The sequence below is a fragment of the Cryptococcus depauperatus genome, chromosome 4, assembly GCF_001720195.1.
Source record: "Cryptococcus depauperatus CBS 7841 chromosome 4, complete sequence".
Lineage (NCBI taxonomy): Eukaryota > Fungi > Basidiomycota > Tremellomycetes > Tremellales > Cryptococcaceae > Cryptococcus > Cryptococcus depauperatus.
This window is the reverse complement of record NC_089471.1, coordinates 1,120,142-1,147,494: the sequence shown is the minus strand read 5'-3', so window position 1 is coordinate 1,147,494 and position 27,353 is coordinate 1,120,142. Positions and strand designations below refer to the sequence as shown.

Genomic DNA, 27,353 nt, shown 5'->3' with positions numbered 1-27,353 from the left:
TATGCAATCATTTTTCTAGTCCACATTCAACCTTGCTCCATCCTTCGTAGGGATCAACGTATATGTCTCTTCCTTGGTATAATTAAGAGTGGTTTATGTATTTTGCTCGTCTTGTACAAACCGATTTCATCATTGGCCTTGTTACACTTAGTGTTGCTATCTGATGTGTATGGTGAATGCATCATTCAGCCCTAAGAAACCTATGAAAGCCATCGGAGAATAGCAGACAAAAGAGGCACCAGATATAACGCTTTTATGATTAGATTATAATAAGGTTTCATGAACACCACGGATAAGATTAGAGATTTAGATCACACTTGAATGAAGCTGATACAGATATGATATGATAAGGAGAATGATTAGATAAATTATGCACTGTAGTTTGGTTTTGGGTGATTCTGTGTTTACAAACAGTTTACCTGTATTTGTAATAAATATGTCTATTGAATCTATCAGTCCCTTAGCCAACTATCAATCTACAGTCTAACCATTGCATTAACATTCCCGACAGATGTTTTTGTCTCTACCTTTATCAGCACCGAGTATCAGCATATCCATCGCTTATCATCTGACACTTCTAGTATGAGCTCAGTCTCCTAACCAGCCACAGTCTTCCTCTCAACGCTAATATCCGCTCAATATCTCCTCACATCTCACCCAGTAACCAATCTTATACTATATTTGAAGGCAAAAATTCAGATCCCATCCAACCTTTAGTCTTTCCGTCCCAACATTCTTTTATGAGCACCAAGTTTCGGCTTTTCCAAAGGGGCATTCTTGACAAGCAAAACCACATTCCTTGAGCATGAGAATGACAAGCAAGCATTCCATAGCTTGCCTCAATCCCCTCTTAAATGAGAAATGGAAGATGACGACTTTGAGTAAGCAGCACCAGAACGAATGAGTACCAGTGGGAACCATCTCAACCAAAAGCATGAATTCTCCTAGACAGCCAACTCCAAGGCGAGTGGAGTTTGTCTGAGAGAGCTGCCACTGTTGTACTTCATTTAGTGCGATGCATTTATACATGCATGTATACCCTTATGCTATTTGGGTAGAGCGAAAATTTGCAGAGAATGCTCAAAGAGAACACTGCAGCTATGATACAAAGAGACGACATCAGACAAGACTATAGGTTGGAATCAAACACTCAATCAAGCATTCCTGAACTTATAAAGTCAACATCCTTGGGTGTTGTCTATGCAGTCAACCTCTTCAATACGCCGATATGTAAACAAAGACAGAACTCATCGGTTCCCTCAACACAACCTGGAGTTGCATCATTGTTCCTCTTTCTGTGTTGAAGCAATGTCAATTGCATTCTCAGACGGGTGGAAGGGTTATGACTGCCTGATCAAGAAGCCATGAGGGAACATCTTTAAATTATCAGCAGGTACTCAAGGAGTCCATACGGGACACAACTCACAAGTCAGCCGAGTTAGTACTTAGAGCTCAGGGTTAATAGGAAATGTTGGCAGAGATGGATAGAATCACGGCTTCTGAAATTCTACCATGAACTAATAGGCTGGATGAATGAGTACTGGATGGAAGCGAAAGAAAAGAATATAATTTGAAGCGTAATTGGGGCTTGAGCCCACAAAAGAGAAGAGGAAAGAAGTCCATGATGCATAGGATGAGTATGCTATACAATATAAATCTTGAAAGGTTTCAATCATGAGTGAACTATACATTACTTATGTTTGAAATAATCCAACGTCATCAATGCTTTGCTTGTCGTTTTTTGTATCCATTATTATGGCATATTTGCCTAAAGTCCGTTTGCCCTTCCTGGCTTTTTCTTGTCAATTAACCAACCCAAAATTTGGCGATGGCCCCAGCAAACTCTTTGGGCCCTTTGGCCTTTTTCTTCTCTTTCACAGCTTTCGTCTTCTTTTCGTCCTCCACAACCTGAGCAGAACCCGTGCTTGATCTACCCTTTCTCAAGGTACCCGAACCCATGGCAGCAATCTCATTACTCGATCCAAAACTAGGTTTGGTCATAGTGGTACTACCAGTTCCGGAAGAATCTGCGCGATCCGCTCGATCTTGACTGAGACTGGTACTTGAGAAGCCAGACGGATTGATGCCAGTAGAATTTCCGTCAACGGCATGAATCCTAGTCGGACCATTGGCTGGAGAGTTACTGGCACTTGTAGGTCCCAGAATTCCCTTTGAGCCTCCTCCAAGACTATTCAATCCTCCATCGGTTCCGTTTCCATCAAAAGAGATGCTTCTACATTGAGTCCCAAGTTTACCGCTAACAGCTGCACTTCTTGAAAGTGGAGGTCCCTCACGGAGCCTGCTCCGAGGATTTGGAGATGATCCAAGAGAAACACAATTCATATCTCCGCGAAGAGGCGCTTTCGGTACAGAGTCTCTCATGCCTTGTGTTGGCTGGTTATCAGCGTAGGCCGCGTTGTCCCAAAAAACAGTTTGAGATCTGGCAAAAGTCTTAGGTCGGAGTTCTGCAGAGGAAACCGAACCTTGAGCATGGTCGAGTGGCGAGCGGTTCTCACTTGAAGATCGAGTGAAAGTGGAGGTACCTACATTGAAAGGATCGCCAACTGATGCAGGTCTTTGTCGCGAATTATCACTGCCATACCTTCGACCTTGTGAACGACCATCTGCGGGCGAAGATGGAAATGAGCCATTATCTGATCCACGTGCAAATGTTCTTGACTCTCGACGGCCTTGAACCGCAACGGGCATGATAGGGATTGGCATAGACATGACTGTGGCAGGAGAGTATGACGGAAACGGCATTGCGCCATGACTGGTGTGAACAAATGGCATAGATGGAAAGGAATTGTTTGGCTGACTGAAGAGTAAGTCAGGCAGGCGAGTTTCCCCCATGACTAGCTTTTGGAATGCAAGAAGAGTGTAGTATGCATCGTTCCCAGCGTTGCCAATGGGTGCGAAAGCCGGCACAGGAATTTGCAAAGTTTGAAGGAGTGCAGGGAGATTCGTCAATGGCTGTCGTCGATCTGGGGCATCAGGAATGCCTTGCGCTTGTGCCCGTCGCAAGAGATTGTATTCAAATGCAAGAACATCAAATATAAGGATATTGTTGGGAAGTGTGGATGAATTCGGTAAAGGATAAGGAGCCGGCTCCCCAACGGTGAGCAATATAAGCGTATTAGCTTGGTTATCTATCTCTTGAGAAGCAAGGGCATTGAGTGTGGCACTTTAAAGAGTTAATACACGTAACGCATGTTACACTTACTCTAGAATAGTTTCCACCCGTTTTTCCGAGACAAACTCGCTCTGGCCAAAAGCATAGGCTCTTGGGAATGTGGGTGGGCTGTGATTTGTGCGCTTGGTATAAAGTCAGCACACCGTCGACATGAGCTAGCCTTGAGCGCACTTTGTCTACCCACTCCTCTACAACATAGTGTGACTTGCGGTAATTGTCAGTCGGAGTTGGCGGCCACACGCCCTGTTCAAGTTAGTTTTGACATTGCGCAAAAAGGTGAGTGCCCACCATTGCACGGAGATTGGGACAACGAAGGACGGCGGTCCCCACTTCCAGCGCCAGTCCCTTCCCTTGCCCGCCTTTTCCAGGTTGAGTGCGGCCTTGTCCAGGTACGAGTCCGTATGGACTCCCTCCCTTCTCCCACCAGTTGATCTTGATGCAAGCAAAAGTATAACCAACGCCGTTATCACGAACCCCGATGCCGCCGGTATCCCTTTCCCCGCTGGACCCGCCAGCGTAAAAAAGTTGCTCGATGACGGCCGGCTCACCTGCACGCACACGAGAACGAAGGTATGACAGCTCTGCAGCGGGGAGAGTTGCTGCCAACTTTTTATAAGCGCTCAGATCTCGGATAGTGACTAAACGCCGAAGGGCAAGATTGCGTGTGGGTACAGGGTTGAGCGGCAGAGTAGTTGGTGGCTCTTTTGGCAGTGTCTCGCCAAATCTGCAACAAATAAGCTCGTTACTGACAATAGCATAGCTACATACCTAGTACGAATCATTCGCGCAAATAACGCATTCTGATCCCGGCGAACAGCTATATGGGGCTTACCAGTAACCTGATCAACCACAACTTTTTTGCGTCAACTTTGAAAAAGTTTGCTAACACGAGCACCGACCCATAACTTCCCACCCAAAGCCCAAAAAGTCGTTGAAGCATACAAAGAAACCACCCCACGACTTGTCCCACCAGTCAATATTGGTGGACTCAAACAATCCGCTGCCAAAGGTCAGTCAGGCGCGCCACCCACAGGTCCTACTCACATGTACGCTGCATAGATAGAATGCAGGTCGACATCAAACTCTGCGGCATTGCCATACTTGGTTACCTCTGCCATGACCACTGTGCTGTGGACGTAGCAATGATGCTGGTTATGACTATTTTACAAAATAGAAATGGAGAAGAGATAGAGAAATAAGAAATAAATTAAAATCCCATGCGAATTCAAAATGTGGTGAAAGAAACCTCCACCACACCGCAAAAAGACATCAGGAAAAGGAACCGAGCTGTATACGCACATCCCCCGCGCCGCGGCGATCGCCGCCAAATAAGATATGCCTTTGAATGTCCGCTTTCAGAGTTGTCCGCGTGGGGCCCCATCTCCATCTCTATTAGGGTTTTCTAATGCAATAAGGAACATTCGTAGTTGATTAATTATAGTAGTTAGAATTTTTTTGTCTAATTTAGAACTGATTGTCATAACACTAGCACAGACAGTGGTAGTTGTAACACTAATAACAACGTTCATTACAAAACTCTCAAGATAGATATAAAATTAGGATTTTCATTTCCGTTTGCTTTTGAACATTTCACCCAAAGAGGATGACAACCAACAAGTCCCATCTTTGCCCAGTCCCAGTCATTTCCATTACTCATTGCTCGAGTAACCGGGCCAGTACTTTATAGGGTACAAGTATTTCGTATTGGACCTCAATATTCACAGAAATGTATATATCATTCCCCGCCTTGCCACCAGCAGGATCCCAGACTCTGTTGGGAATCAGCACTGAGTCACTCACTTGCCGGCGTGATGCTTGTTTGAAATGACAATATAATATCTGTTGCGTGTGAGTGGTTTGACAGCTGCGTCGATTGTGAAAATAGTCATGGGCGTGGGTCAGTTGTGCATAAGCAAAGCCGTGTGCTTGACTGGTAGAGCGGATGATTTGACGATATCTCTCTCGAGCTTGATCGAATGCTTGTCAGTAAGAATGGCTCGTTCCCAGTCCGAGAGGGATTGGATCTAGCTGAGGCGAGTCTTTGACAGTGGCTAGTGCCTGGATGGTGATATGACTTTTGACAGCCAGATATAAAAGCTGTGTCTTGCAGCCAAAGGCTGGATTAGGAGTGAGCTGACTCTGATTTTGCTCGATGTCTTGTCCTAGGTCGTCGTAGAATGTTGTTTTTTAATTTATTTGCGGTGTGACTCTTTCCTGGCCCTTGCCATTGAACATGGAAAATCTTCCAGTTTCTTGAAGGCTAAAGCGATGTGATCGCTACTTGCCACAAGCGACAAATCTATAGGCCATAAGCAGGAGCACGTCAAACTTCTTGGCTATTCTGTAAAGACGATGAATAATTGATGATGTATGCAGCCTATGATCATCTTCTTGAGCAACGAGGTCAGCAAATGTACGTTTAATAGTAACGTCGTGATGTAAAGTAATGAAATGGATGTTTGAGAACGAAGCTCAATAATTTGAATGTGAAAGTTAAAAACATGTCGAGATATTAACCTTTTCTGTAATTAATACTTGTAGATACTTGATATTACGTAATCTAGATCTGAACGCGCATGATTTTATTCTTATCTGCCCTCAGGATCGAAATGTGCCACGTTTGTTCCTGGCGTACGAAAAGGTGTGTGCTCGAGCCGCCTTGTGCAATGTTGCCAGTCCAGTCAACCGCTCTCTTTTGTTATTTTGTCTTTATTTAATTCTGATTCTTATTTTACTTTTCCATCAACTCTATCAACGCCTAACCATTTCCTACTCATGTTATAGAGATAGAGTAGCAAAATCGTCCCAATCGTCTTTGAACAAACCACTGAGAGCCAAACTATACTTTCTGCCCACTTTGGAATTGCACAAGCTGGAGCAACAGTACCATGCCGCCTTCACCAATACGCTCCTTTCCGAATGAGGTCGCAACTTTTTCCAACCACTTTGTCTTCACCACATTGACCCCCAAAGACGCATCGGCGCACGGCAAAGTGCCTTATGGACATCCTGTGACGAAAAAACCATGCTCGTTATTTACCCGTAGGTAGGCAGGCTGTCCGTAGGCTTAAGCTTACTTGTGATAAGTGGACAACGAAATGAGGTATACAAGTTTTGCAATGGATCATGGGCCTCTCAACCTTGCATTCACTTTTCATGCCTGCATCAAGATCCACGAAAAGTTAGAGGTGAGATATCGGTGAGAATGTACTGAGCAAGAGACTAACTATGACCGCAGAAAGCAAAGGAGAAAAGAAAACCCGTGTGTTTGTATTCGTCAACGGATCCCAAAATAAAATCAAACATGGTGCTTATTGTTGCCCTCTACTCTGTAAATTATACAAACAAACCCCCTTGACACAGTTTCTGATATTGAAATAGCTCATTGTCGACAAACAACTACCATGGAACGCCTTTCATCCCGTGGCGCATTTTGAAGTTATGCCATTTCGAGATGCTGGCAGTGGGCCTATGGACCATGGATTAACTGTTCAAGATATCCTCTACGGAATTGAAAAAGCAATAAGTTTTGGATTATTAGATCTGACTTCTTTCGACGTTGATGATTACCAATACCATGAGACTGTTGAGTAAGTGATATCTTAAGGATAGAGGTTTGCTGATGCAAATAGAAACGGCGACTTGAATATCCTTGGCCATTTCATTCCCTTTGCCTCTCCTGTGGAGACAACATGGATCAACGTTGCCCGTGCCTCTAGCGACATGACTTATGCAGAAACGAGCAAGTCCAAGACTATTCATCACCCACTTCGATGTGTCTTGTCAGTTTTCAAGCGTGAAAATGTTGGCCTTATTGCTCGCTTAAACGAGGAGCTGTATGATAAGAGACATTTTCTGGATATGGGAATGGAACATGTCGATATGTATTTCGATGACGGAACAAATCCGCCTGATGAGATTGTCAAAGAGTTTATTAGGTTAGCCGAAGAGACGATTGAAAGAAAAGGAATGAAAGTGGCTGTACATTGCAAAGCTGGCTTGGGTAGAACTGGTGTTCTTATAGGAGGTATGTCGTATAGCAAAGTTTAAGGATAGAAGTGCTCAATGTTGCAGCATACTTGATCTACAAGTATCGATTTACAGCCCAAGAAGCAATAGGATTTATGAGGATTGTGAGGCCAGGTATGGTTGTAGGGCCTCAACAACAATACATGGTTTTGAATCAGATGAGATGGGCAGGCTGGGTTAGTGTTATCATCATTCACTGTCATTAGTCTGATTTTGTAATAGGCTGCTCGAGACCAATTTCTCAAAGAACTGGCACAAACCACGCCAAGCAATAACAACAATCCACTTGCCACACCTACTTTGGAGAATATAAACTATATCGGTAAACCTCAAAGTATTGGTACTCCAACTCGCCTGGTCGTTCATTCCACTATGAAATTACGGTCCCGCCAGCCTCATACTCTCACAACCCCTATCATCTGCGTCTCTTCACAAAAGGGAGCTGATGCAGTCGGACAACCTCGGAAGGCGTGTTCTACGGAAAAGGAGCAGGAAAGAAAAGAGCTTCAATCTACTCAACCGCTCGTGCTTTCGAGTAGGGAGCCACTTCAAGAAACTAACGATTGTAACGAAAATGAGTTTAGTCCTGGCTCTGTCTCTTCAGTGGGCTCCGTGCGCGGTACCAAGCGAGCTGCTCGACGTTCTGCGAATGAAAGGAAACCTCTCCCTATTCTTTCTCTCAATACGCCTTTAATCGCGCTTGCTAGGGCAGATTCATGTGCAAGCTTGAGCTCAGATAATCCAGATCAAGATGCTCGTCCGCCAAAACGGCGTACCGCGTCGAGTAAAGGGTCGCCTTTAGCCCAAAATGACACCAGGCCTCCCTCCCCTAGCAGAGGAAGTACCTCTGTATCATCAGCTGAACAAGATGAACAAGAAAACATTGAGCCAGAGCTTATGCTCATTGATATAGCGACTCCAGTCAAATCTAAAGTTTCCAATAAGCTGCACAGGCGAGAATCTACATCTCCAGCACCTTCTACTCCATCTTGCCCTCCAATTAGTGTCAAACACGCTCCATTGTCTGCTCCCCCATTAGGGAAGACCACTTCACCCAAAAGATCATTTCTTCCAGTCCGTCACAATGATGAATCCAAACAATCATCCTTTCCTCATTCACGTGAACCTAAAGCTTCGGCTGCTATTGGTGCTAAATCTTCTAGTGCTAAAACACTGCAGCCTGAGACAAGTCGCCCGAAATCTTTAGGATTGAGGAAACAAATGAAGAGCAAGAGTGTTTTGACACCACCTAGGATATCAGAGATGTGGGGACAATTGAGTCGAATGGGGAGTTCGCCTCTGACTGAAAAGGAAAAGAACTAAGTACATTTTCCAATGTCTGGCCCAAGGGTGGAATCATTGACATAGTTAGGCTTCACGCTGGCGTGTATAACCTTCTTGTCCTTTCAATGTGCACTTGTGTGTTTCCGGAGTCGTAAACACTATAATTCTATGACTTTTCTCCCATAACTCAATGACATATCATGTTTCATTCCCTATCTGAAATTTCCAACCGTTGAAAGAAACCGAAGACTATCAACTCACGTCTTTCCATAGATTGTTTCAGCCTGTCGTAGTTTTGTTGATGTTACGACATAATGCCCTCACTTGATTGATTTATGTTTACTTGGCATTATAAGAGATGGTCATGTCTCTATCCATGTAGTTTTGTGCGATGGGTAATGAATTGTTTTGCATTGAACCTATGGGCTGCAATGCATCTAACGATGCCTCTCAACGTTTCCTTTGTGTTCTCTCTTGTAGCTTTGCTCAGAATGTCTATCTCTTCCTTTTCTATCATCCCTCTCTCTCTCTTTTCTTCTTTCTCTCTCGTCTCTATCTCTCCTAGGTGACCGGTTACGATTCCGATATGCATCGGAGGAGCTGAAGTCAGCATCAAAGACCATACGATACCCTTCTGTGCCCCCTACGTCTCTTGACGATGATACAGGGACATGCCTATCGCGGTCATTCTTTTCCCGTCGGCTTCTCTCCTCATTTTGTTCTCTTGCGTAATCGCCATCATCGTTTTTATAGGCATGGCGAGAAGGGACAGCGTCGCGTGATCGTCTTCCGTAACCACCACGCTGATGCCTGTCTTCAACATACTTGTTTCCTCCCCTACCTTCCTTACTTTCACTTCGCCCGTCATCGCCGTTGAATCTGCCTCGATCACTGCGAGATCCATAGCGTCCAGGATTCGTCAAGAAAGACTTGTTCATTTTTGAGACGGATTGCGAGAAATCTACCCATATTCGACGATCGTCTACGAGGACGTTTTGCATTTTGAAATATGCCTTTTCAAATATCACAAAGTCAGCAGTCCGCCGTGCCAACATTTGAGACCAGTGGAAAGAACAAAAGGAGAAAAAGAACTAATGGTGAGAGAGAGAGACATACCTGTTCAGCCGACGATCGTTCGTCAAACTCAATAAAGGCATATTGTAACGAATCTCCGGTTTTTTTGTCGCGTACTATCTCACAAGAAAGTATTTTTCCAAAACGGGAGAAAATCAGCTCAAGATCTTCGTCTTGCGTAACAGGATTCAATTTGCAGACAAATAAAATGTTTTCCGGAGGCCTGACAGCAGCAAACGGGATATCACCAATCATTTCTAGAGTGAGTGCGGAGGAGGAAGCAGCTGTTTTTCGACGGAGTTCTTCTGCTTCTTCTTCTTCGAATTCTTTAGCAGGATCCTCAGTGTCTGCAATGTGAGTTTTATCAAGGTCGTCTGGTGGACGAAGTGGAGACGGTGGGGGGGATGGAAACGGAGTAGGATCAGGGAATGGGTCTTCTAAACTCATTGTTATCAGTTCCGATCTCACTAGAAGGGACATGGGACAAACCGAGGATTTCTACATGGCGTATTCGTATATCTCTCAGCGGTCGCCCTTCTTTATCGACAAAAACCTCATTGATCTTGTCCAACACCTCTTGACCCTCAATGACTCTTCCAAAAACGACATGTTTCTCATCAAGATAATCAATCCCGGCTTTGAGTGTGAGAAAGAATTGAGAGCCACATCCTGGTGGATCGGTGGGCGCGACTGCCATAGACAGTGTTCCTTTATCGGTATGTTTGAGAGAGTTAACTATTTCGGGCGCAAAGTAGCGAGACGGTTGGGCCTTGCCAGATGGATTTTGTGAGTAGAGATATGATTCAAGGGATTCACCACCTGTGCCAGTGGCTGTTGGGTCGCCACATTGCGCAATGAAATCCTTTGAGACTGCGTCCAGCGTCAATTGGATCAAGCATGGAGACATGAAACAGAAACAAACCGTTGAAAAAAGCGTTTAAAGAGTAATACTTTAGTTTACACAATTTGAGAAAGTTTACGCATGTCCGAGGGCATTTTTCGACCTCAAGATCAATGACGAGGTCGCCAAGTGAGGTCTCGAGCATCACCGACATGAGAGCGAAATATAAAAAGGTCAAAAAGAGATGGGAATGAGAAAAGCAATGATTGAAATCAAACAAGTCGCCGTTCTGGTTTTTCCTTGTTTTTTTAAAGGGGGGAACCCAACGAGTTGTTAGAGTAAAATAGTAATACTATCATGGATAGTAAGTGGCAGTCTCCAAATCCTAGACATTCACAAAGTAGCAGATCTGCGCAAGTACTGAGTCGCTCAGAGATACTACTTTATCCAAGGAAATAGTCGATCTGGCCAAGGTCGACTTGCTGAGGCTCTTCACTATCACACACTAGGACTGGAAGTTTGCAGGAAGGTATTAGGAGACCCCATCCCGACGGCAGGATCCTGCTACCGAGTTGGGGATATAGAGGCCAAGATGGGTGATTTGCAAGCTGCCATGTAAGCCATTCGTCAACCTCATTGTGTAAATCAAATGTCTAAAGTCTGCATCGTTGGACAGCGAAACGCTTTTGGAGGCAAACCGAATGTATGGCAACCTTGCCCTAGGAGGTAGTTATCCTTACGGGGGTGTGGCTCGCGCTTCATGGCGTTTGTCACCAGTGTATGCCCATGTTGAAAAACAGGATGAGGCTTTGCACGCGAAGAATGAAGCTGTCTGATTGTTTCAAGGCGTTGGCTGCGTTTTGAATGATGAGAAGCTTTCGACAAACGGTTTTGACACGCTCGTTGAAGCCGGATGTGTGTATGAAGCCTCATCGTTGTTGCGGTGTTTGCTTGATGATAGTATACATTATACTGTCCATGAGTCGTTAAAGGCGCTGCACGACATGTTGAAACTGTGTATCCGAGCCATTTTCCTCAGCAAGTTTCTCAAGGAACTGTGCATAAGCCTTGGTGCACATGCAGTAAGAGTCCACGGGCTCTGGGAATCCACCCTGTCATCACGACGCCGCAAGACGACTTACCTGGACAATCAGCTTGCAATCGTTTTTTAGATGATCTCCTTCAATCGCACAGATAACTGTTACCATCCTACTGTAACTCCTGCGGAGATGGAGAAAAGTCCGACAGTGGAGGCGTGTGTCGTTTAATTGTATCTTCTCTCTCTTCTTTATATTTCTATCAATGCAAGTCCAGGAGATTATACTCCAGGCCTATTGTATTTAAGAATACTGCATCCCCAGACTACATCTAGACCCAGTCGCAAACCCCAGAACCCTAGAAACCGAGTTGTGAGTCTTACCAGCCTACATACAGAGAATTGTAAAGGCCGATGTCGATAACCCGGAATGAGGAGATATATGCATGATAGCCTTTAGCTCCCAGTGATTGTCCTTGACTGCTCGGACGGCTGTCTGCCTGTTTTCGTTGAAGGCGCGTGTCATAATATTAGCAATCATTCAGATGCACGCTGTGTACGAAAAGGTCACACTAATGCAATCTACGTTGCATTATTATTGTTTGCCTATATGCCATGCCATCATTCCAAGGTTCTGACAGGTAAAGACGGAGGTGCGTCAACGGAGAACACACGGAAATGGGTATAGACAGACCAAGTGTGGGATGCTTTCATATACTTCTTTTCATGCAACACCAGTGCTACATTTGCTGTACCCGAACGCCGTTCATACAACTATGCCCATAGTCATCCACAAAACCCAGCGGCACACCCGATGCCTTCAGGCTGCCAGGCGTGCTTGGGACGAGCGACTCCTCACAGTATCCACCTGGAACAGACGGACGCAGCTATCAGATGCATTCTCTGGGAGCTACCCACCGCGATCCCTTGCTCATGTCTTTGACACTCTACGTTCTTTGCCAGGCCTAGCTCAACCCACGCTTGCCGCTGCCCAGCACCTTTCTGCCACGCTCCGTCAGTCTCCTCACGGCCACCGCCAGCGACCTCGCCGCCCTCTTGCGCTCTGGACGGTTCACGAGCGCCCAGCTCGTCGCAGAGTGCGTCGCCCGTATCGAACGCCACGACACACACGGCCTTGGTCTGAACGCGGTCCTCAGCATGGCTCCGCACGATGCCGCTGCCCCGTCGCCATCCACTCACAACCTGTAGATGGTCCAGGCCGCATGCGTCTGGGATGGGCCAGACGGCTGACGGGTGGTAGGCGCACCGATGGGAACCGTTCCGCTCGGCGTATACCCCAATGGTCGACCGTTTGGCCTGACGTTGGTCGCGCGCAAGGGACAGGATGCCAAGCTGCTCCAGTTGATGCAGTTGTACGAAGAGGCGTTTCCTGCCAGGCGGGTGCCCAGCTCCATGGACTCGATGCTGGCCAATTTGTATTATAGGTGTCGTAACTATCTCCTAGCATGAGTGGAGTGGAGTGTCAAGATGTTGAATCGCCATGGAGATGGAGGGAGAAAAGCGTCAGAACGTTGGAACTGTGGCATGGAATATAGGCAAACAATAATAATGCAACGTAGATTGCATTGGGTGGCCTTTTCGTACACAGCGTGCATCTGAATGATGGGTATTATTGTGACAAAAAGGTGTCTGGGCAGGGAAGCATCTCAATATCAGAGAACTGTTGCCAGCTCTCACGCATCTCATGGGTATATACACACTGGGCATCATCATGACACGTATAGAATGCGAAACATCCAACATGATATGAAAAGGCAGCATGAGACACCTCACAAGCCAGTGTGGGCATTAGTGGATAAACCTGATCAATTCTCCTCCCACAATGACATCCAACCCCAAGTCCTCGTTGACGACCAGATGGCTGACCTTGCGGTCAAACGCCATCGTCAGTGGGTTCTTATGCTGCTGCCTGCATGATTCTACCCCAGTGTGTACAGGATACGTGTTTGTGAACCCAGACGAGTCGCCGTCCGATGGAAGCGTAGGAGCGATCGGCTGACCCGTAAGTGTGGACCAAGCACGGATACGGTTGTCTGAGCCTGATGAAAAGATGTGTGCGTTGGTGGGAGAGAGCGCCAAGCCCTGTCAAGAGCAGTAGGGTCAGCAGTAAGATGATCGAGCGACAGCGATACACACCACGTCCGTTTGATAGTTATTAATATGGCCATCGAAAGAGAGGAGCGGTAGGTTGCTGAATCGTATGTCATACAAAAGCAGCTGCCAATACAGAATGAGCCTGGTTTTCGTTTTTCAATCCAGCATTGCACGATGTGTGAAAACTCACTTCATCTTCCATACCACTCACGATCAAACCCCACGGCACCGCCCCGTCATCAATCCGTTTGACGCCCACCACAGCCTTCTTGACGATGGTTTGGCCTATAATATTGGGCATCCGGCTCTTTTCTCTTAAATCTTCGAGAACGACCATCCCAGAGCGTTGACCGACATAGACAAGATCGCGACCAACATGGTGTATGGCCAGTGCATCCGAAGCCAACTTTCGAGGCAGAACAGAGACACGGTCAGATTCGGCATATGAAATCGTGTTTATTGATCGGTAACCACCTGAAAGCGCTGCATCAGCTGCAAGTGCTTGGGTGCGAACGATGGATACTGACCAAGGGTGCATCGATCGTCAAAAGAGCTCATACTGTACAGATCGCCTTGTGAGGGTTTTAACGGCAGGCTTCTCATGTGAATGTGATCCAGCTGCAAGGGATCTCTACGGAAGATATGTATATGTGGTTCGGGGCCACTTGAGATTGCCATAAGAATCATCCGTGGGATATCATAGTGCAAACCCAACAGCTATCTCGTTATGAACAAGAACCTCACCGGCGCAACGTAAGAAAGAGACAAACCGTTTGAGGGCATATGTAGAGGACAGTCGTGTCACCATCTGCGCTGTTTAAGATCATCTTTCCATGATCCGTTGTTGCAGAGAATGCGCCCTGTCCAAACGGCTTTTGGACCCAAACCGACCTTGGCGTCAGTGACCAAGGATGTGGCAAACATACGATACACTCGCTTGGTAGAAAGTTATAGTTTCCCCTTCGCACCCACAAAGGTGATGACGCTGGTCGAGCTGTAGTCTACCAAGGATAGTTCTTTCATCTCTACAATAGCATTAGCCCATATAATTTTCCGTTCATCCTCCCTGCGGACAAGCTGGAGTTGTAAGAGGCAAGACTAGCCTTTCTATTTGTTTTGTGGGTCGAATTTGACACTTGCGTAAACTCTCAAGGTTTCCACTCTTTCCAGTTCCAACCCTACCAGCCATCGGCATCTCATTATTTCGTGCTCTCTTTGCATGACTGGCCTGTATATCGGCTGTCTCTTTTCGCATCTTTCTTCCGTAGTGTTTGGCCCTTCTATTTTGTGGGTTGATCTCAGGCAAGATTGACAAAGACGAAGAACTGGTCGATGGTCGATGAGATGTGAATGTATTTGGAGGTGTTGGGAAATATCTATTTCTTGCTATATCAAAAGTCATGCCAGGAAGCGCTCCCAGTGGGCCCGACATCGCTACACCTTTAATCCACAAAAAAGGAAACTTGAGAAAGAATAAAAACAATTGCTTGAAATTGAAAGAGAAGAACAAGAAATGTATGAAGAGAATAATCACGTGACAAGAATGAGCCTTTATAAGCTGGAGGATGAGAAGTGCATCATGGACAACCATGTAGATGGCTGGTACATCTGATGAATGTAGCCGGCAGTTCACCTATAGAGAGCTCTGTTGCCTTGTTGATACTTGTATATGACCTATATAGACGCAATTCAATTCTTGACATAACCATCGACTAGGGATGAAGTACAGTTAAAACAATCTAGAACCCTCCGGCAAGCATCTTTGCAGCCTTTTTCTCGTCCAGCTTCTTTCTGTTGTTTATCACTGTTGCTGCTCTCTGTGGCCCGTCTAGACCAGCGTTGGGCGAGCTGGGCTGAAAATGGCTGGGGAAACCGTGAGTATCCGTAAACGCTTGACCAGAAGCCGCTTTGGAGCCAGAGAGAAACACGCTCTTAGCTAGCCTATCTTCCGAGGAATTCCCAGTAGGCCCAGGGAGCCCGGGGCCAGTAAACCCGCCTAAAGGATCTGGGCCAGGATGAGGTGCAGCAGAATGAGGACGTGGGATCGAAGACGCTCTGCCAGATGGGACAAACATACTATGCGTTCCATCAGAGGGAAAGTATCCTTGAGCGGCATTTGAAGGGGACGTTGGTGCGCGAGGAATGTTTGGACTGTGGGAGACAGGATGTTTGGCTGGAGAGGGTAGCTGATGATTTTGAGAAGAGTTCTGCCCTCCGTCTGCACTGAGCATGGCTGCAGACTGTGGCTGAGATGGAGACTGATTATGGGTAACGGAATGAGTTGTAGGGATAGTACCCGATCCTTGAGTTTGATCTCGGAATGTAAAAGGTGGTTGATACACTGGCCGATGGGCAGAAGACCTGGCGGAAGTTGGCAGTCGCGCCCCTTCTGCAGAACCAGGCTTTGTAGATGCACCACCTGAAGGAAATATCTTTGCACCAGGCGCGACTTTATTCAAATCGTTCCGTAAACTTTCCAATTCTCTCAACTGTTGTTTGTGATATCCTACCCTCAGCCTCGCAGCTTCAAGAAGAGATATAGCAATGTCTTCATGGGCATAGCGCGAATGGGTCCGAAGGGCGACGTGTAAGTTTTGGCTTATAGCGAAGAGACGTTGTGTTAAGGTATCTTCAAGTGCATTGGCCTATAGAGATAAGTATATAAACAGGAAAAATAAGAGACACAGACCTCTTGCATCTCATGAATAGCATCGTCAACCTTTGCAGAGCTGATGTTTGAACTTGACTTGAGCCTTTCTACATTTCTCCGCTTGTTAATCGCAATTTTGCTTGCCGCCTGGGAATCTTCAAGTACTGCAGTGCGTCTAAGCAAAGTTTCTTTGGCTGCTCGCGCGTTGAGTGCTTGGTATCCTAGGGAATCACTAAGAATAACGTCTTCATTCGCTGTCTACCCATAATCAGTACAATCCGTCCCTTCACTAAGCTTACTTGAGAAGCCATCATCCCTGACATCCCTTCCAACACTCTTCCAAGCTTTCTTTCCAATCCCGCCAAATTATCGTCGCTCTCCACCGTACTCAGGCCCACCCATTTCCCTCCAGCTTCTGCTTGACTGGCAGCCAGCTGCCTCTGTGCTTTGCCAACTTGATTTACCAAAGCTGCTGAATGGGCGTAGCGTTCTTCCAGCTTTTCAAGGGCAATTTTGGCTGATTGAAGATCATCGTCGTCGTCGAAAGGACCGCGGCGCACAACTTTGGTGAGCGCCGATAAGACGGTGGATGAATTTGGGCGACGAGCCGATGGAGGCGGTGTTGGTGAATACTATCCAAAATTAGCTTTATACATTGATTTGGGATTCTACTTGCGCCAAAATCAGACTCAATGAAGCATTGAAGTTCATCTTCCTCAATCAGCACTGGATCCTCACATATTCTCGAAAACCATCGTTGCAGTCCGATCCTTACCAGCCTGTCGTCTTCTTCGTCTGTCAGCGCTGAGGTGGAAGGGAGAGGAATTGCCGGAATGATGGCTAGGACAGTGTGAGCGTAGAGTCACGAGTAATGATGAACTTACTCTGTGGACAGACAAGCTGCATCTGCTCTGCAAACTTTTGAAACTCGACATAGCTCCTTTGCATATTTCTATAGAGGTTTGACTTGTATTTCGGCAAGTTTGTCTGTATAGTGTTAGTATCGCCACAACCATTCTAAACCCACATTGGCGTCAAAACGTATCAATAAATCTTTTCTGTTCCGCTCCAATGTTCCAATTCTTACTCTCAGATATGCTTTTGATGCTGCCTTGTCCTGTGTTTCTTGAGGAGGGTTGACCAAACCCATGCCAGGTGCACCAAACACTTTTGGCTCGCGAGCATAATTATCAGGCGTGCTTGCTGCTTTGTATGTATACTGTGCTGCGGTGGAAGGAGACGGCCAGCCGCCATTGATGTCTTCTGGAGAGAGCGGATTCATCTTTTGTTGTCGTAACAAATGTTGATGAATGAAAAGATGTAAAACGTGACGCGGTGAATTTAAACTCCTTTCGAAATGGTTTTCAGAATAATAAATAACCACAAAAATGCATCCATCCTATAATCTACATATCTACTCCTCATCCTCCTTGTCATTTTTTTCCTTCTTCTCATCCTTTCGCTTGCCACCCTTCCTGCCTGCCAATCCATGCTGCACAACATTCTCAGCCTCGTCTAATACCTGTCTGGCCTCGTCCACTTGTACTTTCCATTCTTTCAGCCGTTTTTCAAGAAGTTGCCATTCTGAAGGACCGAACCGGCTGGAAGGAGTAGACAGAGAGGAAATAGAGGAGATGGTTATGAGCGCAGAAGGCTGAGAGATCCGAGCGGTGATAAGTTTGCTTCGAACGGCTGGCAAGATGGTCAGGTTTATCTCAAAGCATACACAAACCCACCATCAATGACCCAGGTTTCAACCTCAGACTCTTGAATCTCCAGGGCCTTGGCGATAGGTTCGTAGCCAATTTGTCTAGTCTCGCTTTTCGCACAGATAGCCACTAGAGCAATCAGCCTCAACTTTCTCAACACACTTTCGGCAGTGAAATGGGGAATTTTGGCACTGTCTATCCAAGCGGCATTCTCTGTAGTCCATTTTTTACCCTTTCCAATAGCCTCAATTGGATTGCCTTCGAAGAGAGCCACAACAGGGCCGGCTTTGCCCAAGTTGTCTTTTACACCTTGCACGGCGAGGATTTTGTCGAGAGAAAAACTTTCAGATACAGACAAATTCAATAACACCGCTTTCTCAACCAATGACTGATCGACACTTTCTTGAAGAGCGAGTGTAATTAAATCAAGGGCGTTGGAAATGTTGCCAGTTGCAACATAGATATTGGAAGCGGACGTAAGAAAATCTACTTTTTGAGAGGAAGAGATTGACCATGTGGAAAGGGCAGCGGCGAGAGTGAAGGTAGTTAGAGGAAGGGCGGAAACGTCAAGGGTGGAAGAGAGAAGAGAGAGGAGGGTCAAAAGGGTAGCAGGACGAAGAGGAGAGGAGGCAGGGAAAGAATTATAATTGTTTATTAACCTGCACAGATTCAGCTCATAATGAGACATACAGATTCTCTACTCACACTCGGGAGGCAGCCTCAGCCCTCGTCTGTTTGCTACTCTCCTGAGCACCCTTCTTGATAGCTCCATTTATATCCATGATTGCTTGAGCGTATTCTTCGGACGCCTGGTCAAACGTTGTAGCAAGGACATGTTGTAATAAAAAGTGAGAGCTCTCAACCTCTTTATTGAAGTCAACAATATCTCTCGCAGTCTGAACTTTGAAAAACCAACCAGCTTCCCTTGTAGCTTCTAATCCCCCATTCAACTCAACAATTTTATTCACGATACTTTTAACAACCTTTTTCCTTTCATCTTTGTCTAGTTCCTGAGCCACTTGGCTTTCAAAATTGCTCACAAATTCTCTCGCAATATCAGCAGTTGTATTCGGAATAGATCGAGAGAGGTGAGCAGCCAACTCTGTAATCTGACTTTTTGTTAGCTCATTTTTACAGCTAGAAAAAGATGTTATTAACCTCGTCCTGAAAAGAGAGCTCTGGAGCGATAGTTATGCAGTCCGCCATCTTGTTTTGATTGAAAGAGAATGATTACTGACTGATGGATAAATATTTATTTTTTGAAGAAAAGTAATGAAGATTAGGCTTGCCACATTTTCCAAATCCCGATTTTAACTCCGTTATCTCTATTATTGAGTTAACAGCATGTCTTAAAATCAATAAAAGTCAAATTATTTTGGAAAGAAATCTAGAAATTCAAAATGGCTACAAAGCAATCAACAAACCCTCAAGAAGCACCCATTGTATTTCAGCGGTTCAGAACAGAATTACAGGGTCTGGCGCAAAAGATTGGAGAGCTCGAATCGGAACTGGAAGAACATGCGTATGTGCTATCTCTTATATTGGGTTCTTGCTGATATGAATTCAAGGCTTGTGTTATCTACTGTCAGGCCGCTCGTCTCATCAGAACCGGAGCGAGTTTGTTATAGAATGATTGGCGGGACACTAGTCAAACGCACCGTCAAAGATGTGGTTCCAAATCTGGAAACAACCCATACAGGGATCAAAGACGTGTTGGACAGTTTGATCAAGAGCTATAAGGATAAAGAGATGGAATTTGAGCAATGGAGAAGAGAGGCCGGTGTCCAAGTAGGTCTTCAATTTCGTCTTCAAATATGAGACTGGGAGAGGCTGACGGATGCAAGATGCCGAGATGAGAAACAAATATTCAATTGCAATCCTTGAAAGAATTGAACTATAGACTGTATAATAAGTGTATGTTATGCATTAATAATAAAGCTTACCAAGAGACTGAGCCAAACCAGCTTACATCTCAATCACCGCTCGCGATGCGAAATACATTTGACCATATCAAGCTATCGCCTAGCTCTCTTTGCCAACATCGTCAATCTCATTCATGATTGGCCGAGGACCATCAACAGCGATAGGGTTGATAGGAGTATTCAGAAGTGTCCAATGCGCGCTTATTGCTTTAGAGGTGCCACTTGCCACTATTGTCATTTGTAATAATGAGAGGATCTGTATCTGTCTCAGTCCTTAGTCTGGTCGAGTAAACGACGCCAGCCATCTATTGTAGGATCCCTGGATATGACGAAACTTGAATGACGAAAAGAGTTGTATCGTATTACAATCTTTGCTCAGTATTTCCGTTGTCTTTTCTTCAGGATTTCTAAATGGTCTGAAATTCTTGCAATGTTCCTCTATTGACTTTGTTAGCTCCCAACTTCTGCATCTCTTGTCCGCAACGACATCTTCATCACTCTTTTAGGCCTACCTATATCTGCCTTCTTGCAATTATTATATTGGTGGTCCCGTCAAAATACATCAAATGATAAAGAAAATATAAACAAAATAAAGTAGAGTAAGATGGGAATGTATCCATCCACTTTTGTCGGCGACCGCCGCTTTCAATTGACGTATTTCTAAATAATTTTATCAAAAACTATGTTCTTTCTTTCACTATTCTTCAACTCTACATTTTCTTTATTTCTCTCGCAATCATTGCTTGTTCTTGCTCACCATTCCTGAAGGAGCTGTGGACTACTATGCAGCGCTAGAGCTGCCTTGGGGAAGCTCAGAGGTAGAAGTTAACAAGGCATGGAGAAAGCTTGTTCTTGTGGTGAGGCAGGTTATAGCCATAGACTATTCCCAGGACTTAGCCATGACTACAGCATCACCCTGACAAAAAATCCTCTACAACAAACCTCAAGTTTGCATTGGTGTCACAAGATCACAACGAAAAGATACACTTGATCAACGAAGCAAGAGCTGTGTTGACCGATCCATCAAGACGGCAAGATTGGCTCGCCCAATATTCTTCTACTCAATCTGTTGCAGTGCAAAGCAAGAACGATACGGGACCACATATAACTCAACATTTGTCTTTGGATGTGTTTACGCCTCAATATATTCTGCATGGCGCTACTCATGATACTGGCGAAGACGGAGGAATGGAAACGATGGTAGATGGGGAGCCGACACATTTTACTTACCTTTGTCGATGCTCGGGTGCGTTTGTGATCACTATGGAACAGTTAGAAGAAGGCGTCGAAGTCGTTGGATGCGAGGGATGCGGTGAATGGGTAAGGGTTTTGTACCAGGTCGTTGAACATGACGTTCAGCAACATCAAAATGAATAATTACATCGTTTCCTTGTCGAGATTATCGTTCTGCATGTACAGCCAATTTCTAGTTTTGCGTAGGCCGTTTGCCGTAAAGAACCAATCACAATTAACTCTAAAATGCCACTTTTCATATGTTTATCAAATCAAAGTAAAAGATAAGATCCCAATGCCAATTATTCATGTCGTAAACCCTGTCAAAAGATGGTAAAACCGAAATGGATCTAGATACGCGTTGTGGATGACCACTACACCAATGCTTCTTTGTCTTCCTCGCTCTGTGTAAGAAATCTAACATCTAAATTCTAAACATACATACAAATGCCCATTCTCCTCGCAAGACAGCTCATTCTTTCTTGATTCCCTTTTGATGGGTAATAGGGTTGTTGTCTTTATCAATCAAACCCTTCTCACGCATCATCCTTAGAGATTCGTGGATGGGATCAAGTTCCGGTTTTGGTTCACGATAAGAGTCGTAAAATGAATCTGCCCAAGTAAAATACTAAACAGTAATTAGCCAGATCCATAAACTCGATAGGCAACGTACCTGTCCATAGTTGCAAGTGAAATATAAATGATGCAAAGTATGGTGCGCAGGACTATTGATGTATCTCTCCAACAAATGTCCAGAGATCATATCGCCATCATGTATGAGGATTGTCCAGAATTGGACAAAGACGAAAAGGCCGAGGTAGACATACTTGTGAAGAGGAAAGAGGAACGGGAAAATGCTGTAAAGCGTCAATGCTTGTGTCTCTCAAACAGATGGACGTACTGGTAAGGAAGGGATTGAGCATAGCCATCAATAGGATGGAAAGCGAGCGCAGCGTAAGGAGTAGGTACTAGAAAGGAAATCAACACAAACATAGCCATCCAAGTCATGTCCACTTACCAATCCATTTGTGATGAGGCTTGTGAATATATTTGTAAATAGCAGGATGGTGTTCCAACCGATGAATCCAGTAAATCCCATAGTCGGTAAAGGCCAGAAAAAGCAAAACCGATAGTACAGTGTAACCCAGTCCATAATCCTCAACGTTATCGTACAGTTTGGAATACCCTCTCACCTCCCCAAGAAACCATGGAAGAGTCATGAGCGCGATCCAAGGGGCAGCAATACATGACGAGGTAATTTCCTTTTGAATTTGATTGTCCAAGAACTTGGGATGGTGTTCTAGCCGGCGGTCGTACACGAAAAAGTACGAGATGGAACAGAAAAGAAAGTACAGAGCAAAAGCACCCAGAAGAGAGACAGTGAAGAGAGAGACAGCTTGACGTATAGCATTATCACGTGGTAACAGAGAGGTGAAAGCAGGTTTTGAGGCCGAGGGATACGTTGTCGCTGTGTAGGAGGTGGTATTGAGCAAGAGCTCCGTAGATGGGATGGGAGGATAGGGAAATAGTGTCGAATAAACCTTGTCGAGGAAGAGGCCGTCTGAGAGTTCGAGAATGACATCCATGTTGAGATGAGCGAAAAAGTAAAGAGTTGTTCAGCGTCTATATCTGCCACGCCACAATAGTCGTTCCACTTTCAGAGTTTGGCCAATCACGCTAATATCCTCTCTCGCTCGGTGAATACCGGAAGCTGCTGCAAAATGCCAACGAGCTGAGTAATGAGAGTGGCAAAACACTGTGAGTGCTGCTTTCGTTGTACAGGCGAAAACAAAGGATAAATTGCGTGGGTTGGAAGCAGACGGAGTAAGCAAGCCGTACAATGAGGGCTTTCCCAGTAGGTAGTCGGCGACGATTTCAAGTCTTCTATGTGGTTTATTTCTATTCTATAAATTCTAAGAGATGAGAATGTATATTGTTGAAATTTTTTATTTTTGTTTTATTTTTATTTTTATTTGTTTTTTTATCATGTCGGACCGAAATACTCGTACGATTGTTTTGATCAGACTTGGAAGGGTTTGTTTACGTAAGGATGATATTTTGTCACGTGACAGCCGTCGATATCATGTTGAACTCTTTTCTCCATCTCATTGTTCTTTTAATGATGTTTCAGCGAGTTTTTATATTTCGCTATTTATATTGACATCTCTCTATCAGTGCCTTTGTTTTTTAAACATTTGAGATGGAATGCGGCGTCGGGTAGTTGGGATTTGATTGAGGATCAAGGTAATGTACACAAAACTGTTTCGAAATGCTGACAAGGCTCGTAGTTTTGATACGTCCTATGAGCCATCTGGCTGGGTTCTAGAGGGTTTGAGTAAAATCAAGGTATTGGCGCGAGGACGGCATCCTCCATAGCATTGAATCAAGTCTTCCCGACCCCAAGTCAACATGTATGTAGGATGATCTAAAGCTATGCTTTGCGCACTCGGCAAAACGACCACTGCAGACGAGATGAGCAACGCCGATGGATGCAAGCGCGCTAGAATCTCGAGGGGACGTAACTAATGGCATCGACATTCAGCTGAGAGCTCTGAAAGTGAATGGAGAGAGCAATCATGTCTATTAAGAAAAACTCTTTAGCCTCTGAGACGTCCAGGGGGGATTGCATTAATTCCCGTTTTCGACTATACCATTCGCATTTGTTGCTGGACATGACGCTTTGGTCCATCTGTCCGGTTAAGTCTTCAAACTTGATATAGAGCCTTCAAGCTTGAAAAAGTCGTACAAGAGAACTTGTCAAATTAAACGTCCTGAGAAGCTTTGGGTTTGGATACCTTCCCATTTAACTCAAGCGTGTTTCACCAAAGAATGGACATACATCAATAGACTAGATGTTAGAGGAAGTGCTTGTAGCGGACATGAAGCACTTGAAGGGATTTTGGCTAGAATGACGCCGGCTATTCGGATGAGAATGATTGCTTTCTTGCCATTGCGATCGCTTTATACGATATGTCATGTCTACAGCCGGCCGGCATACTTAAGAGACTCGATCCAATGGCAGCGCAGAGGATTGAATGGACAAGGCAAATGAGAGTCCTATCACTATCTTCATCAACGACAACACTGTCACACCCCTAAAACATTAACAGTACTACACCATTTACAAAGTGTATAGCGATGGGTAAGCAACTTGATCATCTTTTGCTTGGTAGTATACGGCTGATCGTGGAACAGTAGCACGCTTTGGAATACCATTGTTTTAAATCCAAAAGAAAATTCAAATCTCTTGCTTGAAATCAGTCAATTCAAGAAGAGCACTAAATATCTATATCACCTCAAGCACTGGACTTCGTTTGCCAAATAGAGGCATATAAGTCTCTTGCTCCACATTTGTGGGAGTTTATTTCGTCTTGCTGTCGCCTGTATTCGTTGTATGCAAGTCGAAAAAATTGTTATGAAGCAACGATGCGATTTTGAGCGCCTGCATGCCTGAAAGTCGACCTAACACAATTGCATGCCATTTGTCTCTTCCGTCCATTGGTAAAGCACTATGAGCTCTGCGCATATACGTCTGGTGGGCTGTGGGTGTCAACTTTTGTCGGGAACCACTAAACCTTGGACAGACATAACTTTTATCTTTTCTGTTATCTTTCGTATATCACTCACTTTCTCTTTGCTTTCTGGCACTTTATACAACTCGCCATCGCTCTCTAGCAACCTCTAAACATTCTTGAATTGTAGAAGATAATCGCCAAAAAGTCGTGATGTCCGAGCAAACCACATCAATGTGTTTTATTGAATAAATTCAGAATGACTGGTCAATCCATCGGACAGTTTATTACCTTGGGTAAGAAATCTAGTAGTATTACTTTACATACTGTTTCTATAACCTCAAAGCCTGTTATTCCTCAACACCTACACTATCCCATGCCATTGAATGTTTCGCGACTCACTTGAAGGTCCATATTGACATTTTTTTTACATCTAAATGGCTGCTCTGTTTTACATAACAGATGTGCTAGTTGTATGAGGACGAGGAGGACATGGCAAAGTATTTGGATTATATGCAGCGTCGTTTGAAACTTGGTGGCTGGAGTTTCGAGACAGGCAGTCTTGCAGTTATGATCTTGTGGGGTAGATAATGTAGTCGTCGAGCAATGTGATAGTATATTCTGATAATAGAATGTACGAATTTGTATTGAACCAGTGTAATTAAAATTCACATTATAAGTAGGCATTTTGTAGGCTTGAGTGCCTCACTGTAATTACAAGTTTTATTACTTAAGGTTCTCGTAGAAACGCTTAAGGTCGAATACCGCAAAACTAGCACTGGTGGTGCATATGAAATGAAGTATGAAAGAGAAACTATTCTATCTACAATTATGTATTCTACGTTGACGGACTTATCCGGATTTTCTCATGTGGCAGCGTGAAGTGCTATGCACTTACACATTTAATGTTTTTAACGATTATTAATGTTGGTAATAATTTTACAACTTTTGTGTCACATTCGTCTTGTCTCATTTTTAGTTATTCTTTATTATTTATTATTCATATTTATTATTTACCTTTCGAATCACCCATTGTCTAACCACAGGATCATTTAGACACGATATCCATGAAATGGACGCAGACCCATGGGCAGACGCTTCTTCAGCTCCATTCAAACCGCCCAAGCCTGCATCACCACTGAAAGCGCCTGAGGACGTAGATATAGTGGCTTCTACATTGTCCATCGACCAAGTTCAAGGACAAACTTCATCTCAGGGAATACATCAAGATGATATGGGAAATGGCAATGTCAGAGATGGTGCGGAGAAGATAGTCAACGTCGAAGAGTCAGTCGAGATTAGACAAGCAGTTGGACATGACGAGTTTGATGACAATGGTTTTGACAAAGTCGACGAGCCGCTTCAACTTTTCGACTCACCTGTCAATGGTGCGCCCTCACTTTTATCGGACGAGGAGGAAGATGCGTTTGGGGATTTTGGAGATTTCAAGGAAGGTGATCATGAAGAATTGGAAGTAGAGAATAGGGAATCATTCGACACCATTACGCACCTTCAACAACCAACAGAAACAAATCCGGAGAGATGGGTACGTTGTAACCTAAAAGTTGATGACTCGTAGGGAGCGAATTTGGGGTAAGGCTAACGCAGGAACCGTCACAGCATGCTCTAGAACTGCGACCTATACCGCCTCGCTCCGAGATATCTGATCAATTAACCACACTTCTCGCACCCTTACTTACTGGCTCTGAGTTCTTGACAGACGAACCGCCACGGGCGGTTGGCGGGCTTTCTCAGATCCTCATGTCTGAATCAAGGTATGTCTTTTTATAAATCTCCAAGAAATATCTCCTACTCATGCCTTATTCCACTTACCTTCCAGTCGAACTACACATACTCAGCTAATTACCCCTCCAATAACAAAGCCGCTCGATTGGACACGGTCGTGCGTAAGGAGAAAACATTTGATTTCATTGGGTGTTCCTGTCAACTTGGACGAGGTTGATCCTTTACGAATCAATATAACTAATGAAGCTTCATCAAGTAGTTTCCAAAGACTGCCAGCTAAAAGGGCAGATACATATGATGGATCAACGAAACCTGGTCACAGCGATGCGGACGAACAGGGTCGAAGAAATGGTATAGGTGCAATGCCAATTGAGGATGGACGCACAGCAGGAGCAATGGGCAAGTATGGTCTGGGAAGGAAACCTGGTATGGACATGGCTAAAGCTGGGGAACTTTGCGGAATTGAGGAGGGTTAGTTGTTTTCGTTGATGACCTTTTTCAGCGGAACTGACATTTTTGGCCGCGAACAGAACAATTATCTCTACTGCCTATACTGACATTGCAAAAACTTCAACAAGATCTAGTCGAAAACTCCGCTCAGGCAAGTGGCACGCTGGCATGGATGTTACAACTTAAAGATGCCCAACTACAAGATCATTCCACATAGTATGTTTATTTCGTGCACTCTCTGGACTTGTATTATTCAAAATACAATAAATAACTTTATGTTTCTACAGCAATAGCATGATTTCTTCCTTGATAGCTAACGCGGCTCGAGCAAAAACGTCTTCTTCGAGTGGTGGTAAAGTCTTCCGGAGCACATCTAACAAACGGCCACAGAGTACCAGTGGGTTAGTAACTCCAAGAAGAGCTGGTAGCCCAGGTATCTGGTAGCTGGCATGAATGCTTCTATGAACAATACTTACAGTTTCAATATCATCTTGTGCAGACACAGGCATGAGAATATTTGTTTAGACACGAAGAATCCAACAGCTTGTGTATCATCATT

General features: G+C 44.7%; 11 protein-coding genes across 11 annotated transcripts; 4 read left to right on the top strand and 7 right to left on the bottom strand.

Moving 5' to 3' along the window:
- Positions 1–1,806: 1,806 nt before the first annotated feature.
- Positions 1,807–4,311, bottom strand: L203_103759 (uncharacterized protein; the record flags this gene model as incomplete). Its single annotated transcript, XM_066213151.1, has 7 exons — positions 1,807–3,184; positions 3,260–3,315; positions 3,365–3,436; positions 3,482–3,917; positions 3,962–4,046; positions 4,093–4,193; positions 4,238–4,311. The coding sequence occupies 7 exons, from the start codon at positions 4,309–4,311 to the stop codon at positions 1,807–1,809; spliced, it is 2,202 nt and encodes a 733-aa protein (XP_066069248.1).
- Positions 4,312–6,081: 1,770 nt separating this feature from the next.
- L203_103758 (uncharacterized protein) lies at positions 6,082–8,661 on the top strand (the record flags this gene model as incomplete). Its single annotated transcript, XM_066213150.1, has 9 exons — positions 6,082–6,235; positions 6,281–6,381; positions 6,432–6,524; positions 6,575–6,783; positions 6,826–7,220; positions 7,268–7,398; positions 7,445–8,487; positions 8,540–8,545; positions 8,595–8,661. 9 exons carry the CDS (start codon positions 6,082–6,084, stop codon positions 8,659–8,661), a joined length of 2,199 nt encoding a protein of 732 aa, XP_066069247.1.
- A 282-nt stretch (positions 8,662–8,943) lies between these two features.
- On the bottom strand, positions 8,944–10,635 carry L203_103757 (uncharacterized protein; the record flags this gene model as incomplete). The annotated part of the gene is made up of 4 exons (XM_066213149.1): positions 8,944–9,519; positions 9,623–10,017; positions 10,070–10,450; positions 10,503–10,635. The coding sequence occupies 4 exons, from the start codon at positions 10,633–10,635 to the stop codon at positions 8,944–8,946; spliced, it is 1,485 nt and encodes a 494-aa protein (XP_066069246.1).
- A 143-nt stretch (positions 10,636–10,778) lies between these two features.
- On the top strand, positions 10,779–11,257 carry L203_103756 (uncharacterized protein; the record flags this gene model as incomplete). The annotated part of the gene is made up of 3 exons (XM_066213148.1): positions 10,779–10,785; positions 10,847–11,036; positions 11,098–11,257. The coding sequence occupies 3 exons, from the start codon at positions 10,779–10,781 to the stop codon at positions 11,255–11,257; spliced, it is 357 nt and encodes a 118-aa protein (XP_066069245.1).
- A 1,165-nt stretch (positions 11,258–12,422) lies between these two features.
- On the bottom strand, positions 12,423–12,872 carry L203_103755 (uncharacterized protein; the record flags this gene model as incomplete). The annotated part of the gene is made up of 2 exons (XM_066213147.1): positions 12,423–12,597; positions 12,658–12,872. The coding sequence occupies 2 exons, from the start codon at positions 12,870–12,872 to the stop codon at positions 12,423–12,425; spliced, it is 390 nt and encodes a 129-aa protein (XP_066069244.1).
- A 394-nt stretch (positions 12,873–13,266) lies between these two features.
- L203_103754 (uncharacterized protein) lies at positions 13,267–15,004 on the bottom strand (the record flags this gene model as incomplete). Its single annotated transcript, XM_066213146.1, has 7 exons — positions 13,267–13,560; positions 13,615–13,695; positions 13,763–14,046; positions 14,100–14,289; positions 14,343–14,444; positions 14,510–14,597; positions 14,676–15,004. 7 exons carry the CDS (start codon positions 15,002–15,004, stop codon positions 13,267–13,269), a joined length of 1,368 nt encoding a protein of 455 aa, XP_066069243.1.
- Positions 15,005–15,311: 307 nt separating this feature from the next.
- Positions 15,312–17,504, bottom strand: L203_103753 (uncharacterized protein; the record flags this gene model as incomplete). Its single annotated transcript, XM_066213145.1, has 7 exons — positions 15,312–16,217; positions 16,262–16,476; positions 16,522–16,566; positions 16,611–16,854; positions 16,899–17,062; positions 17,107–17,239; positions 17,310–17,504. 7 exons carry the CDS (start codon positions 17,502–17,504, stop codon positions 15,312–15,314), a joined length of 1,902 nt encoding a protein of 633 aa, XP_066069242.1.
- A 132-nt stretch (positions 17,505–17,636) lies between these two features.
- On the bottom strand, positions 17,637–19,137 carry L203_103752 (uncharacterized protein; the record flags this gene model as incomplete). The annotated part of the gene is made up of 5 exons (XM_066213144.1): positions 17,637–17,914; positions 17,959–18,590; positions 18,637–18,796; positions 18,848–19,040; positions 19,090–19,137. The coding sequence occupies 5 exons, from the start codon at positions 19,135–19,137 to the stop codon at positions 17,637–17,639; spliced, it is 1,311 nt and encodes a 436-aa protein (XP_066069241.1).
- Positions 19,138–19,331: 194 nt separating this feature from the next.
- On the top strand, positions 19,332–19,787 carry L203_103751 (uncharacterized protein; the record flags this gene model as incomplete). The annotated part of the gene is made up of 3 exons (XM_066213143.1): positions 19,332–19,453; positions 19,500–19,719; positions 19,776–19,787. The coding sequence occupies 3 exons, from the start codon at positions 19,332–19,334 to the stop codon at positions 19,785–19,787; spliced, it is 354 nt and encodes a 117-aa protein (XP_066069240.1).
- Positions 19,788–21,558: 1,771 nt separating this feature from the next.
- Positions 21,559–22,672, bottom strand: L203_103750 (uncharacterized protein; the record flags this gene model as incomplete). Its single annotated transcript, XM_066213142.1, has 4 exons — positions 21,559–21,714; positions 21,760–21,943; positions 21,988–22,054; positions 22,105–22,672. 4 exons carry the CDS (start codon positions 22,670–22,672, stop codon positions 21,559–21,561), a joined length of 975 nt encoding a protein of 324 aa, XP_066069239.1.
- Positions 22,673–25,670: 2,998 nt separating this feature from the next.
- On the top strand, positions 25,671–27,238 carry L203_103749 (uncharacterized protein; the record flags this gene model as incomplete). Its single annotated transcript, XM_066213141.1, has 5 exons — positions 25,671–26,144; positions 26,219–26,373; positions 26,439–26,815; positions 26,875–27,010; positions 27,082–27,238. 5 exons carry the CDS (start codon positions 25,671–25,673, stop codon positions 27,236–27,238), a joined length of 1,299 nt encoding a protein of 432 aa, XP_066069238.1.
- Between the last annotated feature and the right edge of the window lie 115 nt (positions 27,239–27,353).